The sequence below is a fragment of the Cyprinus carpio genome, chromosome A13, assembly GCF_018340385.1.
Source record: "Cyprinus carpio isolate SPL01 chromosome A13, ASM1834038v1, whole genome shotgun sequence".
NCBI lineage: Eukaryota > Metazoa > Chordata > Actinopteri > Cypriniformes > Cyprinidae > Cyprinus > Cyprinus carpio.
Genome location: NC_056584.1, coordinates 23,547,386 through 23,568,027, shown reverse-complemented (window position 1 = coordinate 23,568,027; position 20,642 = coordinate 23,547,386). Strand labels below are relative to the sequence as shown.

Sequence of the window (20,642 nt, the reverse complement as noted above, 5' to 3'; positions counted from 1 at the left end):
ACACGGACCAATCAGCTAAATCTGCGGCAGGATAAACATATTTACATACAGACAAGAATGATGTCACTGAAATTGAAAGAATAGACATCAATGTATGCATTTGATTCATTTTTTGCAATTAGTTAACTAGGACACTAATCAAAGTGATTCACTTACAAATTCACTTTTAAAGCCAATGTAAATGCAAATTGGGTTAATTTTCGGTCCACTAAAAGTTGTTGTTGCACACTTTGCAAATATATATAAACTAGGGTTTTTATCATAACATTTTGGTTAACTGTAATAAAGCTGAAAACACTTAATAAACATTAAACATGAATAAACAAACTTATTTTAGCTAGTTGCCAAGGTAACATTTCTAATGTTCATACACAGTTTAAGTTGAAGCATTAAAAGGACTTCATGTAAATTAAAATAAATTAAAATTGAAACCGAACTAAAACTGGAATTAAAATAAATAGTAATACAAAAGCACATAAAATTACTAAAACTGTAACTAAAACAAAATATTACATTTGAATATTTACATTTAGATATTTTATATGAATACACATAGAAATATCTAATATAAAATTATATATATATATATATATATATATATATTATATATATATATATATATATAGAGTTTTATATATCTTAAATATTACATGTGTATGTGTAATATTTTATATATAAATATTTTCATATAAAAATAACAAATTTTTTAATATAAATATATTTTAATATAATAATTAAATCTAAAATGTAATTATAAAAAATAAAGAAAAAATATGAAGAAATATAATTATAGAATATTTCTTATATATTTACATAAGATTATACAATATAATATAATGATCTTCCAAAAAAGTTAAATTATCTAAATCACTAAAATATATACATTTTATAGTTTAAAGACTTATCAACCTTCAGTCTGAACTTTAAAGGCGAGTTCATACAAACAGACATGGAAACAATTCTCCGAGTTTAACTGTCCAAATTAGAGGTTTTAAGGGTGGTCACGGGCCCCGCCGGCTCCTTCCTGTGTCCATAAACCACTCGAATGACACGCCAGACCTCAAACATCCCACTCGAAGCTTTTCAGTGGTACCTACAGCCAGAGCTGGGAAGATTACTTACAAACTGTAGTCCGTTACGGACTCCAAATCACATGACAAAAATTGTAGTTATTAACGTAATCCATTACATTACACATTTTAGGTAATATAATCAGACTACTTTTTGATTACTTTTGACCTAAATAGTTTATCACATTGATTTAAATAGGATAATATTGTACCATATTGATATAAAAATACAAAGAGTATGGAATATATTCCATTTGTTGTAATTAAAAACATGAAGTGCATTAAACATTACATTGCATCAAGGCTTTCAAAACTAGGGTTCATAAAGGAACTGAGTTTAATGGAAGGCAAATTATTAATTAAATCCGAAAAATTTAAATTAAAATATTAAAATAAATTAAATTCAATCAATCAAAATAAAACACTTACTAAAAAAAATTACATATTTTATTTGTTGACCTGCACGTCATGTGACAGTTAACCAATGTCAGAGAACTTTGAACATGCAAATGTGATACTTAAAATAAATTATTATTAATTATCAGGGGGACTTTTGAATGTTGAAACACTTCTTAAACCTGAAATGATTTTTGTAAATCAAGTGGTCAAATGCTGACTGACTGGTCTTTGTGTGAAAATCCACAAAACTGAAAGACTTTCTGAACGTATGTAAGCGGTAGGCTATTTAAAAGATGAAAAGGAGGAATCAAAAAATGATGAATAATTAATTGCTATTGTGTGAATAATATGTAATCATGTAATAAATTAAAAAGTATCTGTAGTCTGATTGCTAGTATTTTAAAATTTAATATAATCTAATTACAAGTACTTAATTTTTGGAATTTGATTACATAATCCAGATTACATGTAATCAGTTACTACCCAGCTCTGCCTACAGCAGATACGCAGATCTCTACTACAACCATCAAGCTAATGAGCACGATTAGTTCAAGTCGTCACTTTCATGTTTGTTCCTCAGGCCATACGCCCCTCGCTGAGGTGGACCGTGTGTGTATAAGCTTTCAGAGCAGCTAATCATAGCAGGAGAGACGCTCATGTGTGCACCACAGAAGGAAACAGAGGGTCAGCACATTGCACTGGGGCCTACAACACACTAATAAAAGACTGAAATGGGTTTTGCATTGGCTGATATGGGAATTTTTGTTTGATAAGGAAATATAATGTCTACATTAACAATTAAGCACAATTTAATTATAGCAGAAGAGATGTAAACAACACTGCTAAATTAAATTAAACGGTAGATTCTGAAACAGACACAAGAGGGAGACACTAAGAGCTACTGTGCAAGCATACACTAATACTACCATTCAAAGGTTTGGGATCAGTAAAACATTTTTTTATTTATTTTTTTTATTTTTTATCAGCAAGGATCCATTAAATAGTATAATGTTCCAAAAGTTTCTTCAAAAATATTAAGCAGCACAAACGTTTTCAACTTTGTTAATAACTAGAAATGTTTCTTGTCTGAAAATCAGCATATTAGAATGATTTCTGAAGGATCATGTGACGCTGAAGATGAGTAATGATGCTGAAAATTCAGCTTTGCATCACAGAAATAAAGTATATTTTAAAAAATATATTCAAACAGAAAACTTAATAATATTGTAATATTAGAATATTTCACAATTCTGCTGTTTTACTGTATTTATATATATATATATATATATATATATATATATATATATATATATATATATATATATATATATATATATATATATATATATATATATATATATATATAAAGTAAAATAATCTTACAGAACCCAAACCTTTAAACGGTAGTGTATATAGAGTAGTTTGGCTCAGCAGATTGAAATAAGAGGGAATATAGAACAAGATATTTTTGCTGTCTTAGAAATCCTACACTTTGTTCATCTGAAGAAAAAAAGAGAGAGAGATACTCACAGTTCAGTGGTAATATATGTTCAGCTACTGGATGGTGAAAGTTGAGACCCATGCGACCTGTAAAGAGATGAGAAAAACAAACCATGAGATTTATGACACTTATAACATAAGTCACTTAATATTAGAGTTTAATTCACCAAACAGACATAAACATCAGATGTAAGGCCTGAAACAATCTTTTTTTTTAACCCATAACAATAATAAATTTTTTAAAACAATATTCTTAACCATTTATCCTGGAAGACTAATCATTTTAAATGGGCATTTCTGCTTGTTTTTTTTTTTTTTTTTTTTTTTTACTTATAGGAGTGCAGATGAATTTTAAGATACCGATTTCTTTAAAGCTCACAGACATGTACTAAAAGCAAGAAAACTACTGTTATAAATGAGAATGCAAAGCGTACTTCCATTGTATAACAAACAGTGTTCTAACACTAGCATTCTCTGTTTTATTTCTATTCTATTTATTTGTTTTCTTTTTATTTATTATAAAAAAAAATAATAACTTGACCCTCTGGCACTAACTCTTTCTATTCAATTTCTTTTCTATCTACTTTCTATTCTTTTTATTTACAATTAAAAAAAAAAAACCTTGCTAAGTGTACAGTGTTAGACTAACCAGGACTTGTCACAGCACTTACATATTGTGGCTCTTTTGCTGGTTTGATTTGTAAGTTTTTGATTTTTCATTTGTAAGTCACTTTGGATAAAAGCATCTGCTAAATGATTAAATGTACATGTAAAATGCTAACATAGAGTGTGCTTAAAGTTCAATTATAACCCAAGCTAGCTAATAATTTTTATTTTTTAGTTTTAACATATATTTTTTTTTAATTTCAATTGTTTATTTAGTTACATAATTTGTGTTTTTGTTTTGTGTATTTTTTGATACACATATATGCATGTACATATTTAAAAAAAGTGTTTTGTTTATATATAAAAAATTATATTTATATATAATATAAATTATACAGGAATATATATATTATATATATATATATATATATATATATATATATTATATATATATATATATATATATATATATACACACACCAACACCACTATATATATATATATATGTTGTATTTATATATACATAGTAAATATACACAGTACATACTCATATATTATATAAACAAAAACTTTTATTTTGGATGCGATTAATCACGATTATTCATTTGACAGCACTACTATTTATGAATAATTTTCTAAAATTTCACATATCCCCAAATTTTTGTCATATTAGCGAACATATAGGCACAAATGCATTCCCCAAGCATAGCTAAGTAAACACACACATGGATTCTCTGTAATTACATGAATAGTTAATTTGCATGGCTGTAAAACAGCTGTTGACTTATTTTCAGAATCAGAGCTCTAATGTGCCAGTATTGGCAGTTTTGGTTACAAATGACAGCAAAGCTCCCGTGGGCTTCCAGTGAACACTGTGAGCAAACCTCGACAGGTTCTTACACAAATTCTGAACCGTTGCAAAGTCACATTCTCAAAGTTCTTCCCTACAGCACACAGATAATCCCAGAGATGCTCTGGTTTAACCAGTGCTTTAACCAATGGCAAATGATACCGTGTCATGAGAAATTTGCGCAGTGGTGGGGTTTCAACAGGTATTGGCTCTGTGACATTGCAAGACGAACAGGGCACATGCTTCCCAGCTTGCATGTGCTGTTCGGACTAGTGTGCTGTCCTATATATAGTGTCTCTGGTGAGAACTAGCAGCTGTGCTGAGAGCACATCCTTCACATTTGGACTATTTTCACAATAATTCAAATCAAAGCAGCTCAAGTGTCAGCACATTGGCCAATGATAGCCAAAGCACACTAATAAAAAGGTGTAAAGTTGATTCTAAATGAACACGATTCAATCATAAGGCATCAGCACCTTTGAAGTGCCCCATGATTCATCTCATCAGCAGCACTGTGCCCTTTAAAGGAAGCATATGCTTCAAATACATAGTCATTTGAATTAAATGTCACTGCTCAGTCATTTTGAACAAACAATACTCACATACAATAAACACAAATCTGTTACTAGTCAGTCTCTTTCTCTTGTTTTCCAGACAATATAACTAAAGGTCCTAAAAACAAGATTGCATGTGCATTAATGCATTGGATTTTCTCAAAGCGACTTAAAGTGTGGTCAGATTTACCAAAATTTTGTGGGCAAAAAAAGTCAAATGTCTGTTAGTGTAGTTAAGTATGAAGCACAGCTCAAACAGAAATCATTTCAAGCCGAGCAATGAACTCATGTGACAAACTGTGAACTGTTTTTTCATCCTCAAGATTTTTATTGAAATGACTGGATTTCACCTGTGATATTTCACACAGCAGCAGTAAATGTGCATTGAACATATACATTTTAGATGTATTTCATGCATTGCTACACAAAGTTGAATTTACCCTGAGAAACAAAAATCGTTAATACAGTAAGATTATTTTCGGAGAAATCATCTTGTATTTAAGTGCATGTTTTTTGTTTGTTTTTTTTCATTCATTTTGGCATAAAACTCACTACATTTAGTCTTGTAATTAAAGGGATACTCCACCTCAAAATGAAAACTTTGTCATTAATCACTTACCCCCATGTCGTTCCAAACCCGTAAAAGCTTTGTTCGTCTTCTGAACACAATTTAGGATATTTTGGATGAAATCCAGGAGGCTTGTGACTGTCCAATAGACAGCCAAGTAAAATACACTGTCAAGGTCCAGAAAAGTATGAAAAGCATCATCAGAATAGTCCATCTGCCATCAGTAGTTCATCCGTAACATTATGAAGCGATGACAATACTTTTTGTATTCAAATAAAACAAAAATAATGACTTTATTCAACAATGTTTATTACAACAATTTTGGAGATTATGAGCTGAACGCAGGCAGCATACGCTCTTCTTTGTCAGCCGCACCACTAAGATATGTTTTCTTCGTATATTTACGCTTTGATTTGAAGTAAAACAGCGCATCCTTGTGGCGCGGCTGACACAGAAGAGTGTACACTGCCTGCGTTCAGCTCATATTCTCCAAAATGGCGTTACAGTAATGTGGAGAGACACAGAGGAGACAAATTGTTGAATAAAGTCGTTATTTTTGTTTTCTTCTCATACAAAAAGTACTCTCGTCGCTTCATAACGTTACAGTTGAATCACTGATGGCAGATGAACTATTCCAACGATGCTTTTCATACTTTTCTGGACCTTGACACTGTATTTTACTATATCTATGGGACAGACACAAGCCTCCCGGTTTTCATCCAAAATATCTTAAATTGTGTTCCGAAGACAAACAAAGCTTTTGGAATGACATGGGGGTAAGTGATTAATGACAACATTTTCATTTTGGGGTGGAGTATCCCTTTAATGCTATTTTGCTTTTTCATCTTGTTTTGAAGATATTTTGAATTTCACTGGAACTCAAGACACTTTGTACTAAACAAAATGGACAAATACTTCCTTTCAACACATGCATTTGGTTTAAACACTGGAGACATTGTGGGAGAATTTGCATGAGCAAATCTGAGGTCAAGCTGATAAAGGGAGACACTTCTTGAAATGTAAACAAAAAAAGCTATAACATTACCGTAATTCAATAATTTTGCACTTCTTGTGAAATATAACAGTGATGCACGTAAATGTTTCAGAGTGGCTGTAATTCTGAGGCTGCTTTCACTTGTTTCAGACAGCTGGAAAAGAGTCAGTGGTGAATAAGTTCCTCTCCAGCACGTCTCTAACTGACTGCAGATGTAGTTCTTCTGACCCAACAGTGACATAATGGACAGACTGAGTATCTCTGCTGGTTTGAACATTACCATTCTGTAAAATATAAAACCAGCTTAAAATGGTAGCTGAAAAATGGTCCAAGCTGGTTTACGAGGTTCACTACCAGCTGGTTATCTTGGTAAAGGGCCTAACTAGGTCTTAAAGTTGTCAAGCTGGTTGAGACCTTTGTAGCTTTTTTTTTTACAAGTTCAAGATGGTCTACAAGCCCAGCCATGTAATGGCATTCTAGCTAGTCAATCACATACAAACATTTAGACCAGCTAATGACCAACTTGGACCTGTTAGAAACCAGTTACCATGCCACCACCTTAAGCTGGTTTTAGCTGGATTATTCTCATACTACAGCTCACATTCAAGATGAACATTGGTCTTCTTTTGACAGGGAAGAGACACCTCAAAGATAGAGCCGAACATGTTCCCCTGACATTTCCTCACAGGGGTCTATGGTTATGCAAATCATGCATTTCCCTTTCCCCTCTCATTGTTTGATCAGGCCTAAACTCTGGAAGCAAATGTCAGCGTCTTTCCTTCCGCATGAAAGAGGGCGACTTTCTAGTCCTGTTATGACAGATACACATAAGCCATCTTTTCCCCCGATACAGCAGCTTAAAATAAAGGTTAGAATACAACATCTGAGGACTTGGAGCTTCAACAACAGGGCACAATTACAAATGGCTTAAAACTTGCGTCTCAAACCCTGTGGAATATACATTAAACATTTAAACCCAATTAGAAAAATATTTGACCTGACAATGGTTTTAGTATGACTATTGACTAAATGATTCAATTTTCCTGAAAATAGGTAAATTGCAATATGTATTGAGAACACTACAGTGTTTACATTAAAACCCAGAGATTTCAAATGGCACATTTCTTCCATTAGCCTTCCATTTTCTGAAAACAGGTCAGTTAAAATAGGTACGTTCTATGCAACTTTTTTGACAGAAGGAAACAAGATATATTTTAAGTTTCAACATTATTTGTCCTTCAGACATTCCTCTTTATATACAATAAGCATCTGCTGATTGCTTAAGGACCTACATTTGTTTTTTTGACAATTGAAAATGGATACAATCCAACAATTTGCACATGGAGCCACATTGATCCCAAAATATCTGGGATTGAACCATAATGCATTTTAAATTAAGAAATTGCATTTAGAAGCCATCAGTATAAGCTTTTGCTGTGGAGACTGTAATGTCCTTGAAATTGAGCAACACTCTCATCAACATTCACCCACCTTGAGCTTCACATGGCCAATCTAACAGGGTGGCTTTAAGGAAAGACAAACAATATTAAACTATTAATAGAAAAAACCCTACAGTGAAATGCTGTGCAGTGAAAACTGACAAACTGCCTCGAAACAGTGCAACAATCTGAGACAAACAGTTAAACAGATTTTTCACCCAAAAACAAACATTCTGGTATCATTTACCCATACAATTTTTAACAATGTGTCAGTGTTTTTGTTGTCCATACAATGAAAGACATTGGGGTTTAATATTGTTTTGATCACCTTTGTTATTTATTGTATGGAAAGCTGAAATATTCTTTTAAATATCCTCCTTTGTGTTGCACAGAAGAAATCAAGTCATACGGTTTTGGAATGACGGGTGAGTAAATGACTTCATTTTCAATTTTGGGTGAACTATCCCTTTAAATCTAATCAAAGATACATGAGATTAAATATGTTGTTAACACTTTACAATAAGGTGTTAGTATATGCATTTACTAATGTTAAAATGAGACCTTACAAGTGTTACCAATAATATGTTGAAGCTTCATGTTGTTTTTTTTAAGGCATTTATTCAATTTGACTTCAAATTAACTCTACAAATACTAGTTAGTTTTCTTTCCTAAAAAGAAACTGACTGTATTAATTGCATTCAAATATATAAAAAAATGTTAACTGAAATTACATTTTAAAATCCATTAGCAGCCCTGTTTAATACAATTTTTTCAGAACAATACTAATAATTTAAGCAAACTGAAAAACCTTCAGCATGAAGGCTGATCTTTTATTGTCTGTACACACAATCTCAAATAGAAGTGACAGTTTGTAAAATGAGACATTTTGGCTTGCACTCTTTGCACAATATTACCCTGGGCCTTTAATATGGGATGAGTTGAACCATGACCCATGAGACACTTTCATCAATGTCCACGCTCAAAGTCACACCAGCCTTAGCTACCATCTCAACTTTGGCCTACAGGGTCAAAATGAGCTCTGACTGAACCCAGCGGACCTCGGCGTCCCAGATTACAGGTCACCCTGTCAAACGTTTCCTAGTTCTCACTGTAATGAGAGGAACCGGTTTGTGCAGATGTGAAGAAACATTATCCTCAAATACATTCCACTCATCAGCTGGCTCACTCTGAACATTACGGCTGAGTTATTGAGCATAAAGAAATCTGACTGCAGTTGCTTCCAAGCAGTGACTTCGGAAGATATTTAAAAACCTATGACGTGTAGGAAACAACCGATTTGGTTCAAACCTTTGGTCACAGTTACACAAGACACATCATGTGAGAGGTCCAAAAGAAATCTGTGTGCGTGTACTTGCACAAAGGCATCTTTGTGAGTGTTTGTGTGTGTGTTTGTGTCAATGTTGGGACCTCAGAAAGCGAGAGAGGCCGTGCTCGGACGCAGATTACTCTGTTCTGCATTTCAAAACACAACATTTCGTCCACATTCAACTGGATTCATGTGGATTCAGAAGTGTGAACAGGCTCAAAACACCTCAGAAGACCCTTTGAACCAAAGACCTGAGGATGTCTGGAGCAAAACTAAGAAAATCATCCACTTCAGCTGTAGCCTAGATGGAGAGCAAACTTAAATGAGTAGTTCAGCCAGAAATTAAAATGCTGTCATCAGAAGATAATTAAATAATTAAATATGTATTAATAATAATAATATTTTTTTTTTTTTACAATGAAAGTAAGTTCAGTGAAGTCCAATTTGGTCGCTCTTCAAAATATCTTAATTTGTGATTTCCACAGAAGAAAGAAAAGTCATACATTAAGGCGAGGACATATTTTGGAGTGAACTATTACTCATTTAACTCCTTTAAAGGAGCCATATGTGGCTCAGTGGTAGAGCATTGCGTTAGCAGTGCAAAAGGTCCTGGGTTCAATTTCCAGGGAACACACATACTGATTAAAAAAAATATATATATTTTTTTTTTTGGATAAAAACATCTGCTAAATGCGTAAATGTATATCATTTTTCTTAAGTCACATAATTTGTCTATGTCATAAGGTCTACTTAAATAGATCAATAAAGTTTTATGTGCCAAAAATAGTCATGATTTAGTTGTTCATGACCATTTTCCTCCCACAAGTATTTTTTTGCCTCTGTGCCTTTAAGACTTATTTCTAAACACCCTCACATGTGAAACGAGGGTGCTTGCTTTAGTATCAACAGATAAAACTTGAGATGAAAATTTGACTTACTGTTAGTTTGTGTTCATAGTAGTTTTGGTGGCAAAAGATCTTTGCATGATATGACCCCTTTAATGTGACCCTGGAGCACAAAACCAGTTTTAAGTTGCTGGGGTATATTTGTAGTAATAGCCAAAAATACATTGTATGGGTCAAAACTATCGATTTTTCTTTTATGCCAAAAATCATTAGGATATTAAGTAAAGATCATGTTCCATGAAGATATTTAGTACATTTCCTACCGTAAATATATCAAATCTTAATTTTGTATTAGTAGTATAATGCATTGCTAAGAACTTCATTTGGACAACCTTAAAGGCGATTTTCTCAGTATTTGATTTTTTTGCACCCTCAGATTCCAGATATTCAAAAATAATTGTCCCATCATAAAAAAAAAAACATACATCAATGGAAAGCTTATTTATTCAGCTTTCAGATGATGCATAAATCTCAATTTCGACCACTGATCTGCTAATGACCTCTTGTAATCAACAACAACATCAATGTCATGACAAGCAGATGGCGAAACTGCATTTCCCATGAGAAACACAATCACTATTCGTGCAGATGCAGGATGGGAACAGGTTTTTTTGGAAATTTAAGTGGAAACGTTTGGAAAGGACTTTTTTTTGGAAATTTAAGTGGAAACGTTTGGAAAGGACTTTAGAAGTTCCAGTAAAGATGGATTTGACGCAAATATTTCAATCTATTACTTGCCAGTGTTTAATTTTGACAGCTTTTTTAGTCTGTCTTTTTGACTAAATGCTATTTACTTTACTAGACTAATTACACCTAGTCAGCTAAAATCTAATGGGGTTTCACCAGTAATGCATTTATTAATTTTGTAAAATGTCCCAAAGCATAATAGGTTTGATATTAGTCATGCAATAGACAGAGATTAGACACACAAAACATGCCTTTTTTGTGCCTTTATATTAAAATGTAATAAAACCACTTCTCCTAAAGAAACAAGAACATGGTCCTGCTTTCAATGAAATACCAATGGTTTATATAATGCTCTTTTTTTTCTTTCAAAATTCACAATTCTTTCAGACATATTTCTTTATATAAATAAATTTAGATTAATCCTTATTAGGGTTACTAAAGTCATTCAGTCAAGAGCAGTGAGTGGTTTTCTCTTTCTTTTGTTGCTTGATTAACATTAATGATATACAACAGCAACTAAATTTGGCTGCTGTCTCTTTAAAACCAAATACACGGGTGCATTATACTGATACACATCCGATATTCACCCAACTGTTTACACTCACTTGAGACGTAACCGAGTGTGTTTACGTGAATACCTGTTAAAACGGACAGTTCAACATCATTTTGTGTGCATTTCTCTGAAAGAGAGCTGAATTGAGTCGTGCGCTGTGTGAGAGGCGCTTTTCTGTGTGCGCGATTCAGGTGTGTGCGCTCAGAAAACAGAGTTCTCTTTTGCATTGTCATTGCTCTTCTCTTACTCCCAGATATTGACATTTTTGAATGTGTAATGAGACGTGCAGCAAGTGTGTGCTAGCTAAAGATCAATAGTCTGTCACAGTTCAAATGTTCGCATCTAACCTCCTAACCATGCAGGCGATTCATTCTGACTGTCCCTCCCTAACATTTTCGTCTCGTTTTTATTAACTGACGAAAATGTCAGTAGATTTTTGTCATAGTTTTATTTTGTTATAGTCTCATTTTCGTTGGTGAAAATATGTTGTTATTCGTCAACAAAATGAACACTGCTGCTCAACTGAGCAGTTTGCCAGGTTGTCTGGTAGTTGGTCAGGATTTTCTGCTCTAGGTGATCAGCAAATCCTGTAACACCCAGATTCATTCTCACAGATACATACGACCCACAACTACCCAAATCTATTCCCACAATGAAGTTCTTCACAGCTATTCTCTGAGTGAAATCTGAAAAAAACAAACAGCTCTGCACCCGAGATGGGGCCACTGATGTGACTCTCCATGCAGCCAGCACATAAAAACAATTTCCCTCTCCTCCTGTTTTACACGCTTCCATTGTCTACAAGAGGAAAGCCATCTCTCATGATGTCCCATGAGACACTAGCGTGATCTTAAAACATCATATGACAGAATTCCCACAACAGATGAGAGAAGCTTCTAAACTTTCCCTTCAGCAAACGGACAGCGACGAATCACGGAATATGGTACTGATCAAAATTATGGAAGAATTGATGTGAAAAACCTAAAATACAAATAAATAAATTTGACAAACATTTCTGAATATCTACGGTAGATAGTTGTATTTATATTATTATTACACTACTGTACAAAAAATGGGGTCTCTTATACTCACCAAGGCTTCATTTGATCAAAAATACAGTAATATTGGGAAATATTATTAAAATTTAAAATAACTGTTTTCTATTTGAATATATTTTCAAATGTAATTTATTCCTGTGATGTGAAGCTGAATTTTCAGCATCATAATAACTGTTTTCTATTTGAATATATTTTCAAATGTAATTTAAACTTTTCTTCTTCTACAGCTAATTTGATAAATTATAATTTTTTCTTCTACATTCTAATGTTGAAAACAGTTGTGCTACTGAATATTTTAGTCAAGAAACATTTCTTCTTCTACATTCTAATGCTTGCTCAACAAAAGTACTTAAAAAAATTTAATTACCTCAAGCTTTTGAACAGTAGTGTATATTATATTATTTTAAATATTTACTCAATATTTTTTTAAAAAATTATTTTTGAATAAAATTTAATAAAGATTATAGTGTAGTATTAATATTAATAAAGAAAAAGATAAAAGTAATTGTAGTTGAGTGCTTTTGATTTTTATCTTTAGAGGGTAAAAGAAGACAGAAGCATGGATGTTTAAATAGTCCTAACCTGCAAAATGATTCCTCCATATAATATCAGCGATAGTCATTGGAGGGCCAGCAGCAGGGTGATGTTTACCTTTGTCATGGTTTGTTCCAATCATGTCCATTAAGGAATTCTCCAAAGTTTGCAAGTTGAATGGGTCAAAGGGTCGATTCCGTTCCTGAAAGACAGAAGGACTGCGTCAAAGGTCAGATGTTAAAGATGAGCCACTCCACCAACATTTCACAGCCTTTCAAATTAGCATCAGCCCTGAGGTTTTAGGGCCAAGTTCAGATCTAACAGACACCCACAAACTGGATTCCACAAATAGTGTTGAATGTCTTCTACATGTTTTTCACTGTTCAGTAGCAATTTTAAGAATGTATGTAGTGTTGAACAGCAGCATTCTACACTTCTGTAGCTTATTTTGACCAAAAACCACCCACACAGATAAGAAGAAATCATCTGACTTATAGGTAGTGAGTAACCACAGTTTTTGTTTTGTTTTTACATTTTACATTTTGTTTTGTCATTTATGGGTGGGTAAATCGGAAATCTATGGAAGCCCGTTTCCGCCACTAAATAAAAAATAAAACAAGGTAATTGCGACTTTTTATCTCACAATTCTGACATTTCTCTCCGAATTGTGTGATATTAACTCGCAATTCTGACTTCTTTTTTTTTCTCGGAATTGCGAGTTTATATCTCGTAATTATGACTTTATAACTCACAACTGTGAGTTTATTTTACGCAATTCTGACTTTATAAACAAAGAAATAAAAATAGAAACAAAAAAACTAATTAAAACACTATGACAGCAGATAACAAAATTATTAAAACTTATACTTAAAATTAAAACTGAAACTATAAAAATAAAAGGTCAAAATATTAATAGATACTATAAGAATTTATAACTAATACTAAAACAGCACTGATCCATACATGACTAGAAATACATATATATAGCCTATATATACACTACCGTTCGAAAGTTTGGGGTCAGTAAGACTTGTAATGTTTTTAAAAAAAGTCTCTTATGTTCATCAGGCCTGCATTTATTTGATCAAAAAACAAAAAAAAAAAACAGTAATCTGCCAAAATGTTATTACAATATGAAATAATGTTTTTCTATTTTAATATCCCTTTAAAATATCATTTATTTCTGTGATGCAAAGCTGAATTTAAATCAGCCATTACTCCAGTATAAAGTGTCATATGATCCTTCAGAAATCATTCCAATATGCTGATTTATTATTAGAATAATCAACGTTGGCAACAGTTGTGCTGCCAAATATATTTTTAAAAAACTGCGATACTTTTTTCAGGATTCTTTGATGAATAAAAAGTTAAAAAGAACAGCATTTATTCAAAATAGAAATCTTTTCTAACAAAAGATCTTTTCTATCACTTCTTATCAATTTAACACATCCTTGCTGAATGAAAGTTTTAATTTCTTTCAAAAAAAGAAAGAATAAAAATTTACTGATCCCCAAACTTTTGAATGGTAGTGTATATTGTTAAAAAAGATTTCTATTTTAAAAAAATGCTCTTCTTTTTAACTTTTTATTCATCAAAGAATCCCGAAAAGAAAAAAAAAAAGTATCACAGGTTCCAAAAAATTATTAAGCAGCACAACAGTTTTCAGCACTGATAATAAATCAGCATATTAGAATGATTTCTGAAGGATCATGTGACACTGGATTAATTATGTATATTAACATAGAAAAACTTTATTTTACATCATAATAATATTTTACCATATTATATTTTTTCCTGTATTTTTAATCATATAAATGCAGCCTTGATGAGCATAAGAAACTCCTGTAAGAAACATTCAAAACCGTTCTGATCCCAAACTTTTGACCGGTAGTGTATATATATGTAAATGCTTGAAACTAAGTGACAAAACAACAGTGAAGTAAAAATTAATGAATTAATTCTTCTGCAAAAGTGCCCTTCTACTTGGTCTTTTCAAGAAAAATGGACTAAATAAGAACTTCACTGTACTGATGACAATAAAGATCTTGAATTTTTATAAAAGCAACTTTGTTTCCAGAAAGACTGGTAAGAACATTCGATCTGCCAACTGATCAGTTTCGTCAGCTCTTGCCATTTTTTGATCAGAGTCAACAGAACGTCAGCAAATGTTTATATTCAGAGTAAATGAAAGCACACTGAAAATAATCCCTCGGGGCAACAGGGCAACAACATTATGATTTTGAACAGAAGCACTATTCATTTCTAACTCGTACTGTGGTGCATGACTACTGATCGTCAACTCTACCTCAATGCTTCTTCTCCTGCCCTCTCACTGTCCAACACTAATCAGGAGAGATGACTGCATGCAATTAAACAAGTTAATGGATATGAGCGAGAGAATAAAGAAAAAGTGACAGAAAGACTGAGCTGGTGAATGTGTGTGGATGAATACAGCAGTGGGCAGAGGCCAGCCGAGGGAAGCACATTGTTTGCACATCGAGCCCATTGTCATGCAACTGGCTGAGCATTCAAAAAGCGATATTTCCCCTCTCAGGTTCCAGATAAAAATCTGCCCAGTTTGTGAAAATCATGAGCAATCAAACCGCTGAGCTCTTCACTTGTCACTATCAGACACGTGCCACACATATTTCAGCATTAAAGCACTACACACACACATGCCACATCTTGTATTGTGGCAGCCTGCTTGCATACCTTATATAATTTACCTACTAAACTAGAAACTACATATATTCCTAAACTGTGTTCTGTCAAATAATTTACATCTGTTTTATTGGTTATATTTTTTTAGTTTGCTTTATTTATTTTGCATCAATGGCGGCATGAAATGCCCATGATTTGTTTATTTAATAAGGGTATTGTATACATTGCAGACATTCACGTAATGATGACAACATTATCCATTTAGAGCAGATTAACCTTCACAGGCTTTTGTTCACTTAGTTTTTACCGAAGTTCATTAACATTAACAAAGTGCAAAATAAACAAACTCTGTTTATCAGTGTGCATGACTCATCAAAAAAAAAAAAAAAAAAAAAAAAAAACCTTTCTGAGCATTATAATTTCTCACAATTATGGAGAAAAACAGCCGAATCCGATAATGGTTTTACAATCTTAAGAATTGAGATGATATTAATATCTGACAATATCACTGTGTCATGAGTATGCAATAATGCTTCAGTTCATGACAGCAAGTACAGGCCCCGCCCCCTCATTCACCAAGCACCAATCAGATTTGAGTGGTGTTCCCTTTAAACACCCCTAAAGGAGGTCCAGGAGAGCCTCTGATAGGAGTTTGAACCCTTCCACCTTACAGTGACATTTATAGCTGGAAAGTAATTCAAAACAACTCTTCCTTACAGTCAGATAAATACATAAGAGATATCACAATAAATGGTATTTCTGTGAATTATAAGTATATAAAGAAGTTTCAGAAGTCTCAGTTGTAGAAACATGGACACACAGTAATTTCCTTCAATACAATCCTGACGTTCAAAAAAATATGCAGTGTTTTATTACATCTGTAAACTGTTTTATGGTTATTATGATATAATATGACTATAAATGACGTTTTATGATAATTTAAGTCCGTAACTTATTTTTACGACTTTTAAATGCAGATGGTGTCTGCAAATATTATTTTATGAATACTTTTATGCATTATTTATCATATTACTTACCATTATATTCATACATTCTATAAAAAATGTATGTATATATATATACATATAAAAAATAAAATACAAATAAAAAGATTTATTCCTATTATAATATATGTTTAGGACTTTTACAGATACACGATGTACTGTGTTATTATGTCCTACTATAATGCATTACATCTATGATTATATGCTGAATAAACTCACCTGAAATGGCAGCATGTTGTTGCTGTTGTCGGTTCTGAAGGGCTCCGGAGGCTCTGAGATCATCCAGGGTTTCTGCAGGGCTCCGGGTCTCTGGTATTTCGGGGGCGCGATGACATTGCTCGGGAAGGGCTTCTTCGTCGGGGAGATGGGGTTGAGCTGAGACGGGACGCCCAGCCCGAGCCCGAGCGCTCTCCGCGGGTCTCTGCCGCTCCAGGGGTTCGCCGCGGAGCTCCACACCGCGTTCTGATGGTTATTCCAGGCGGACGAAGACGCGGACGACGCAGACACTTTATTGATGAGGGTCTGGTGGCTGTAGGGGTTCCTCTGGTTCACACTCAGCGGAGACCTTCTCATCTGCGGGGAAAAATTACCTCCGAACACCGGGTTGACGTGATGGGGAAAGTTTTGAAAAAGCATCGTCCCGTTCACCGACGGAATCCCTTGGAAAAAGCCTTCGTCTACGGTGTTGGTGGACCAAGTGCTGCCGAACGACGGCGAGAGGGAGGAATCCTGCGGGAAACTCAGACCCGGTAACACCGGAGACTCCATGGCGAGCCGCTCGGAGTGACCGACGTGGTTCTGCTCGTCCAGCACCGGAGGCTCGGAGGGGGTCGGGGTGGTGGATGGAGGCTCTGTATTTGACGGCTCTTGGTGCTGGTGAGGCTGAGCTTTGCTTTTGTCCATCAGTAAATCATCCTGCATGTTTTGAGCTGAAACACAGATGATCAGTTATTATTGATCACAGCGACCGGGCTGGGAGTTTTATTATTAATGAGCCCCTGATCAGCCATGTAGCTATCGGGATCTGTCTGTGCTCCGCTTTTGTCCCCCTCACAACACGAATAAAGGAGACAAAAGCTTGGAGGTCACCGATATTCACCAATTTTCGCCACGTCTCGTTTTTCTCTCACCGGAACTCCAGACAGAAATGAGAAACTGATTCTTGTTCCTGTTTTTTCCCCCACAAGCCCCGCCCCTCAATTTGCATACGTCAATAAATACAGTTGCGTCCTTCAGCAAGGTTAAAAGAGACACGCTCTATAGTGTTTTTTATTTGCATAAATACACGAGGAAAAGAGGTTTGCAGATTTCACTTTTAAGTGTGTACAGTCATTTGGTCTCGACGTTGACTTTTGACGAATGACAGTTTGCCTACTTAAACGCAAATGTTTCTCTGCAGATTTACATTTTAAAACACTACTGGTGCTAGTAGTAATTAATTTTGTTGATTCAGTGCATTACAGAATACAAGTTTATACTTCACGTGACTTCATCCCTATACAATATAATGTGCAATAACTTTTGTGCATTGTGTTAAACGAGTTTGTTGTGTTGGCTATTTATGTCTGACGTTCTCACAAATGTAACTATTTATTTTAATGTGTAGTGCAGATTATTGTGCATCTTTTGTGCATTTATACAATCAGTAAAGTGCATTTCTAGCTCTCTGAACCTAAAATGCAATTAAAAAATAAAATAAAAAAATACATGTACAGTTCTAAGCATAAGTTTGCAAAGTATATGTTCAGACATTTTGACTTGGTATACAACAGTCCATGGCACAGCTCAGCAACTAGGTTATATTTGCTGCAGGATCTTGGGTTACACCCAGTAGTGCTGCACAAACATCTACGCAACACAAATCCCAAAAGCTTGGGAGGTTTTTATTTGCATTTTTTTTTCACTTCAAGGGTTTTAGTCTGGCTGTGCACACTTAATGTGACATATCCGAGAGACATATCTCTATTTTGCACCCTTTAGGAATTATGTCTCGTGGATTAAAAAAAAAAAAAAAACTATTTTATGAAGGTCTAGCCTGCCATTTCTGTATGCAAAACAGATCGAGAGAAAATAAATTTTACTCAACCGTATGGAAAAAGTACATGGATTTCTAAATAGGCTACTTCTTGAGGGTTTCTGCGATGCCAGATATATTCCCATGAAAAACAGGCCGAGAATGCGACAGTTTCAGAGAGCCTGAAGGATTTATGAACTCAAGCTTTAATCAAATTTTAATCAGAATAGACGATCGCAACAAGATGAAGAGCGTTTCTGCCAAATATCCCGTCCGTTAATCCTCGTTTTGCTGCATTAGAGCTGCATATTCAAGGTCATTACAGAAATCATCACTTCAGAGCACGCGTTGACCATCTAAAAGACAATAAATAATAATGCTTCATATCGTCACAACACATGCATGTATATTATAATGAACTTCTAAAATGCACCGGGTTAATGGAAAGGGAAAGAAATCAAATCCAGCACTTGAATCCGCCGCACACAACTCATAGCTATTATTAAACACAAATAACATGCATCTGATGGGTTGATTTTTTTTCTTATGCTTTCGTTATTCCTGCTGTACATGAATCAGACTTTACCTTATCGTTCACCTTTTGGGATTCTGTAAATAAGGCTATTTCTGTTTGTCTCGCCTGGGTTTTGATATGACAGATGAGCTACCCTTCTGCAGTCGCCTCAACAGCTGATTGACTGCGGCGCATGGCTGATGCACTGAGGGATTGTGGGTATTGTAGTTTTTCGGTCAATACAGCCATCAAAAACACTATATGACATGTTGTAAAGCTTATGATATATTATAACATGCAAATCAGAGTTGAACCCCTTTTCAGCCCTTTAGGCTACAATATTGGCCTTTATTTCGCCTAAGTATGCCTATTAAAATATTAAAGACACAATTTTTAAAGAAAACATTGTTTTATTTAACAAAGTATAGCCTCCTTATGATAAAAGACATACCTGACATAACAGAAAGTTGATATGTGACAAAACCAATAAGCAATAGGAGCTCCACAGTGATATGATGAACAGGTTTTGTGTCATAGCTGTTGATATATTGTGGATTTTAATAAGATGCAATGCTTCACTGAACAATGAGAAGCCAGGACAAGACCTATCCATTTTATAATTCATTATTAAACCAAACTGTGTGACAGTGACAGTGTTTAAATGCATAACAAAACTATCAAAATGATCTTTAATTGATGAAAGAATAAAGTTTAAAGCATTCAGATGACTATACATTGTCAGGTTGTATAGGCACAATCAGTATAAGATTGTGTTATATCAAATATCAAGATAATATCAGCATTACCATGCAAATCATGCTACTTGGCTTCATATTCACTGCTCCTGTCATAATGGAAATTTATTTATGAAATAATGAATGTAAATTACAGCTCTAAGATATCTATTCATTAACTAGCTAATACTTATAAGTAGCCTACATTAATATGATATACATTAAATGCCAAAAGTGATTGAAATTGACCAGGAGTAACCAACTGGCCAAGCATTTCAATGTGGGTCAATTATGAGGCATTTTCCTATAGGAGAATAGTAGAGTTAATTTTACAGAAAATAGCAGAAGATGCTTGTCACGTCAAGTCTCATGAAGTCAATAAAAGCAAAATGAAAATCAAAACACATCAGCAATAAACAAACACCACACAATTACCTAACCATATGCTATATGTAATGGGAAATGATTGAAGCCCTCACTAATCATGTTTGTTATTTCTGGATGCTCTGCCATGTTAAATAAAATATGAATTCAAATCATTTATAAATTGTAGCCTACTGAAATATGTTGACACTCCTTACCACAGTACGAGGTATTCTGAAGCCAAATATGTATCTTCATGTTGCTCCAGCAGGCGTAGTCCCTCTTGCTCTAGGCTGCCTGCCTCTGCG

The 20,642-nt window shown here is 34.0% G+C and overlaps 1 protein-coding gene across 6 annotated transcripts in view; it reads right to left on the bottom strand.

Annotated features, from left to right (window-relative positions):
- LOC109051581 (cytoplasmic polyadenylation element-binding protein 3) overlaps positions 1–20,637 on the bottom strand; it is a 34,274-nt gene extending 13,637 nt beyond the window's left edge. For 2 of the 6 annotated variants that reach the window (XM_042769390.1, XM_042769391.1), the window contains exons 1-4: positions 20,553–20,637; positions 16,929–17,638; positions 13,093–13,246; positions 3,000–3,056 (exon numbers count right to left, since the gene is read on the bottom strand). In XM_042769390.1, coding sequence (XP_042625324.1) covers positions 3,000–3,056; positions 13,093–13,246; positions 16,929–17,638; positions 20,553–20,592 — 961 coding nt within the window. In that variant the 5' untranslated portion in view covers positions 20,593–20,637. Of the gene's footprint in view, positions 1–2,999; positions 3,057–13,092; positions 13,247–16,928; positions 17,639–17,808; positions 17,884–19,309; positions 19,430–20,552 lie in introns of those variants that run through there. The other 4 variants (XM_042769394.1, XM_042769395.1, XM_042769392.1 and 1 more) reach the window with 3 other exon arrangements.
- Between the last annotated feature and the right edge of the window lie 5 nt (positions 20,638–20,642).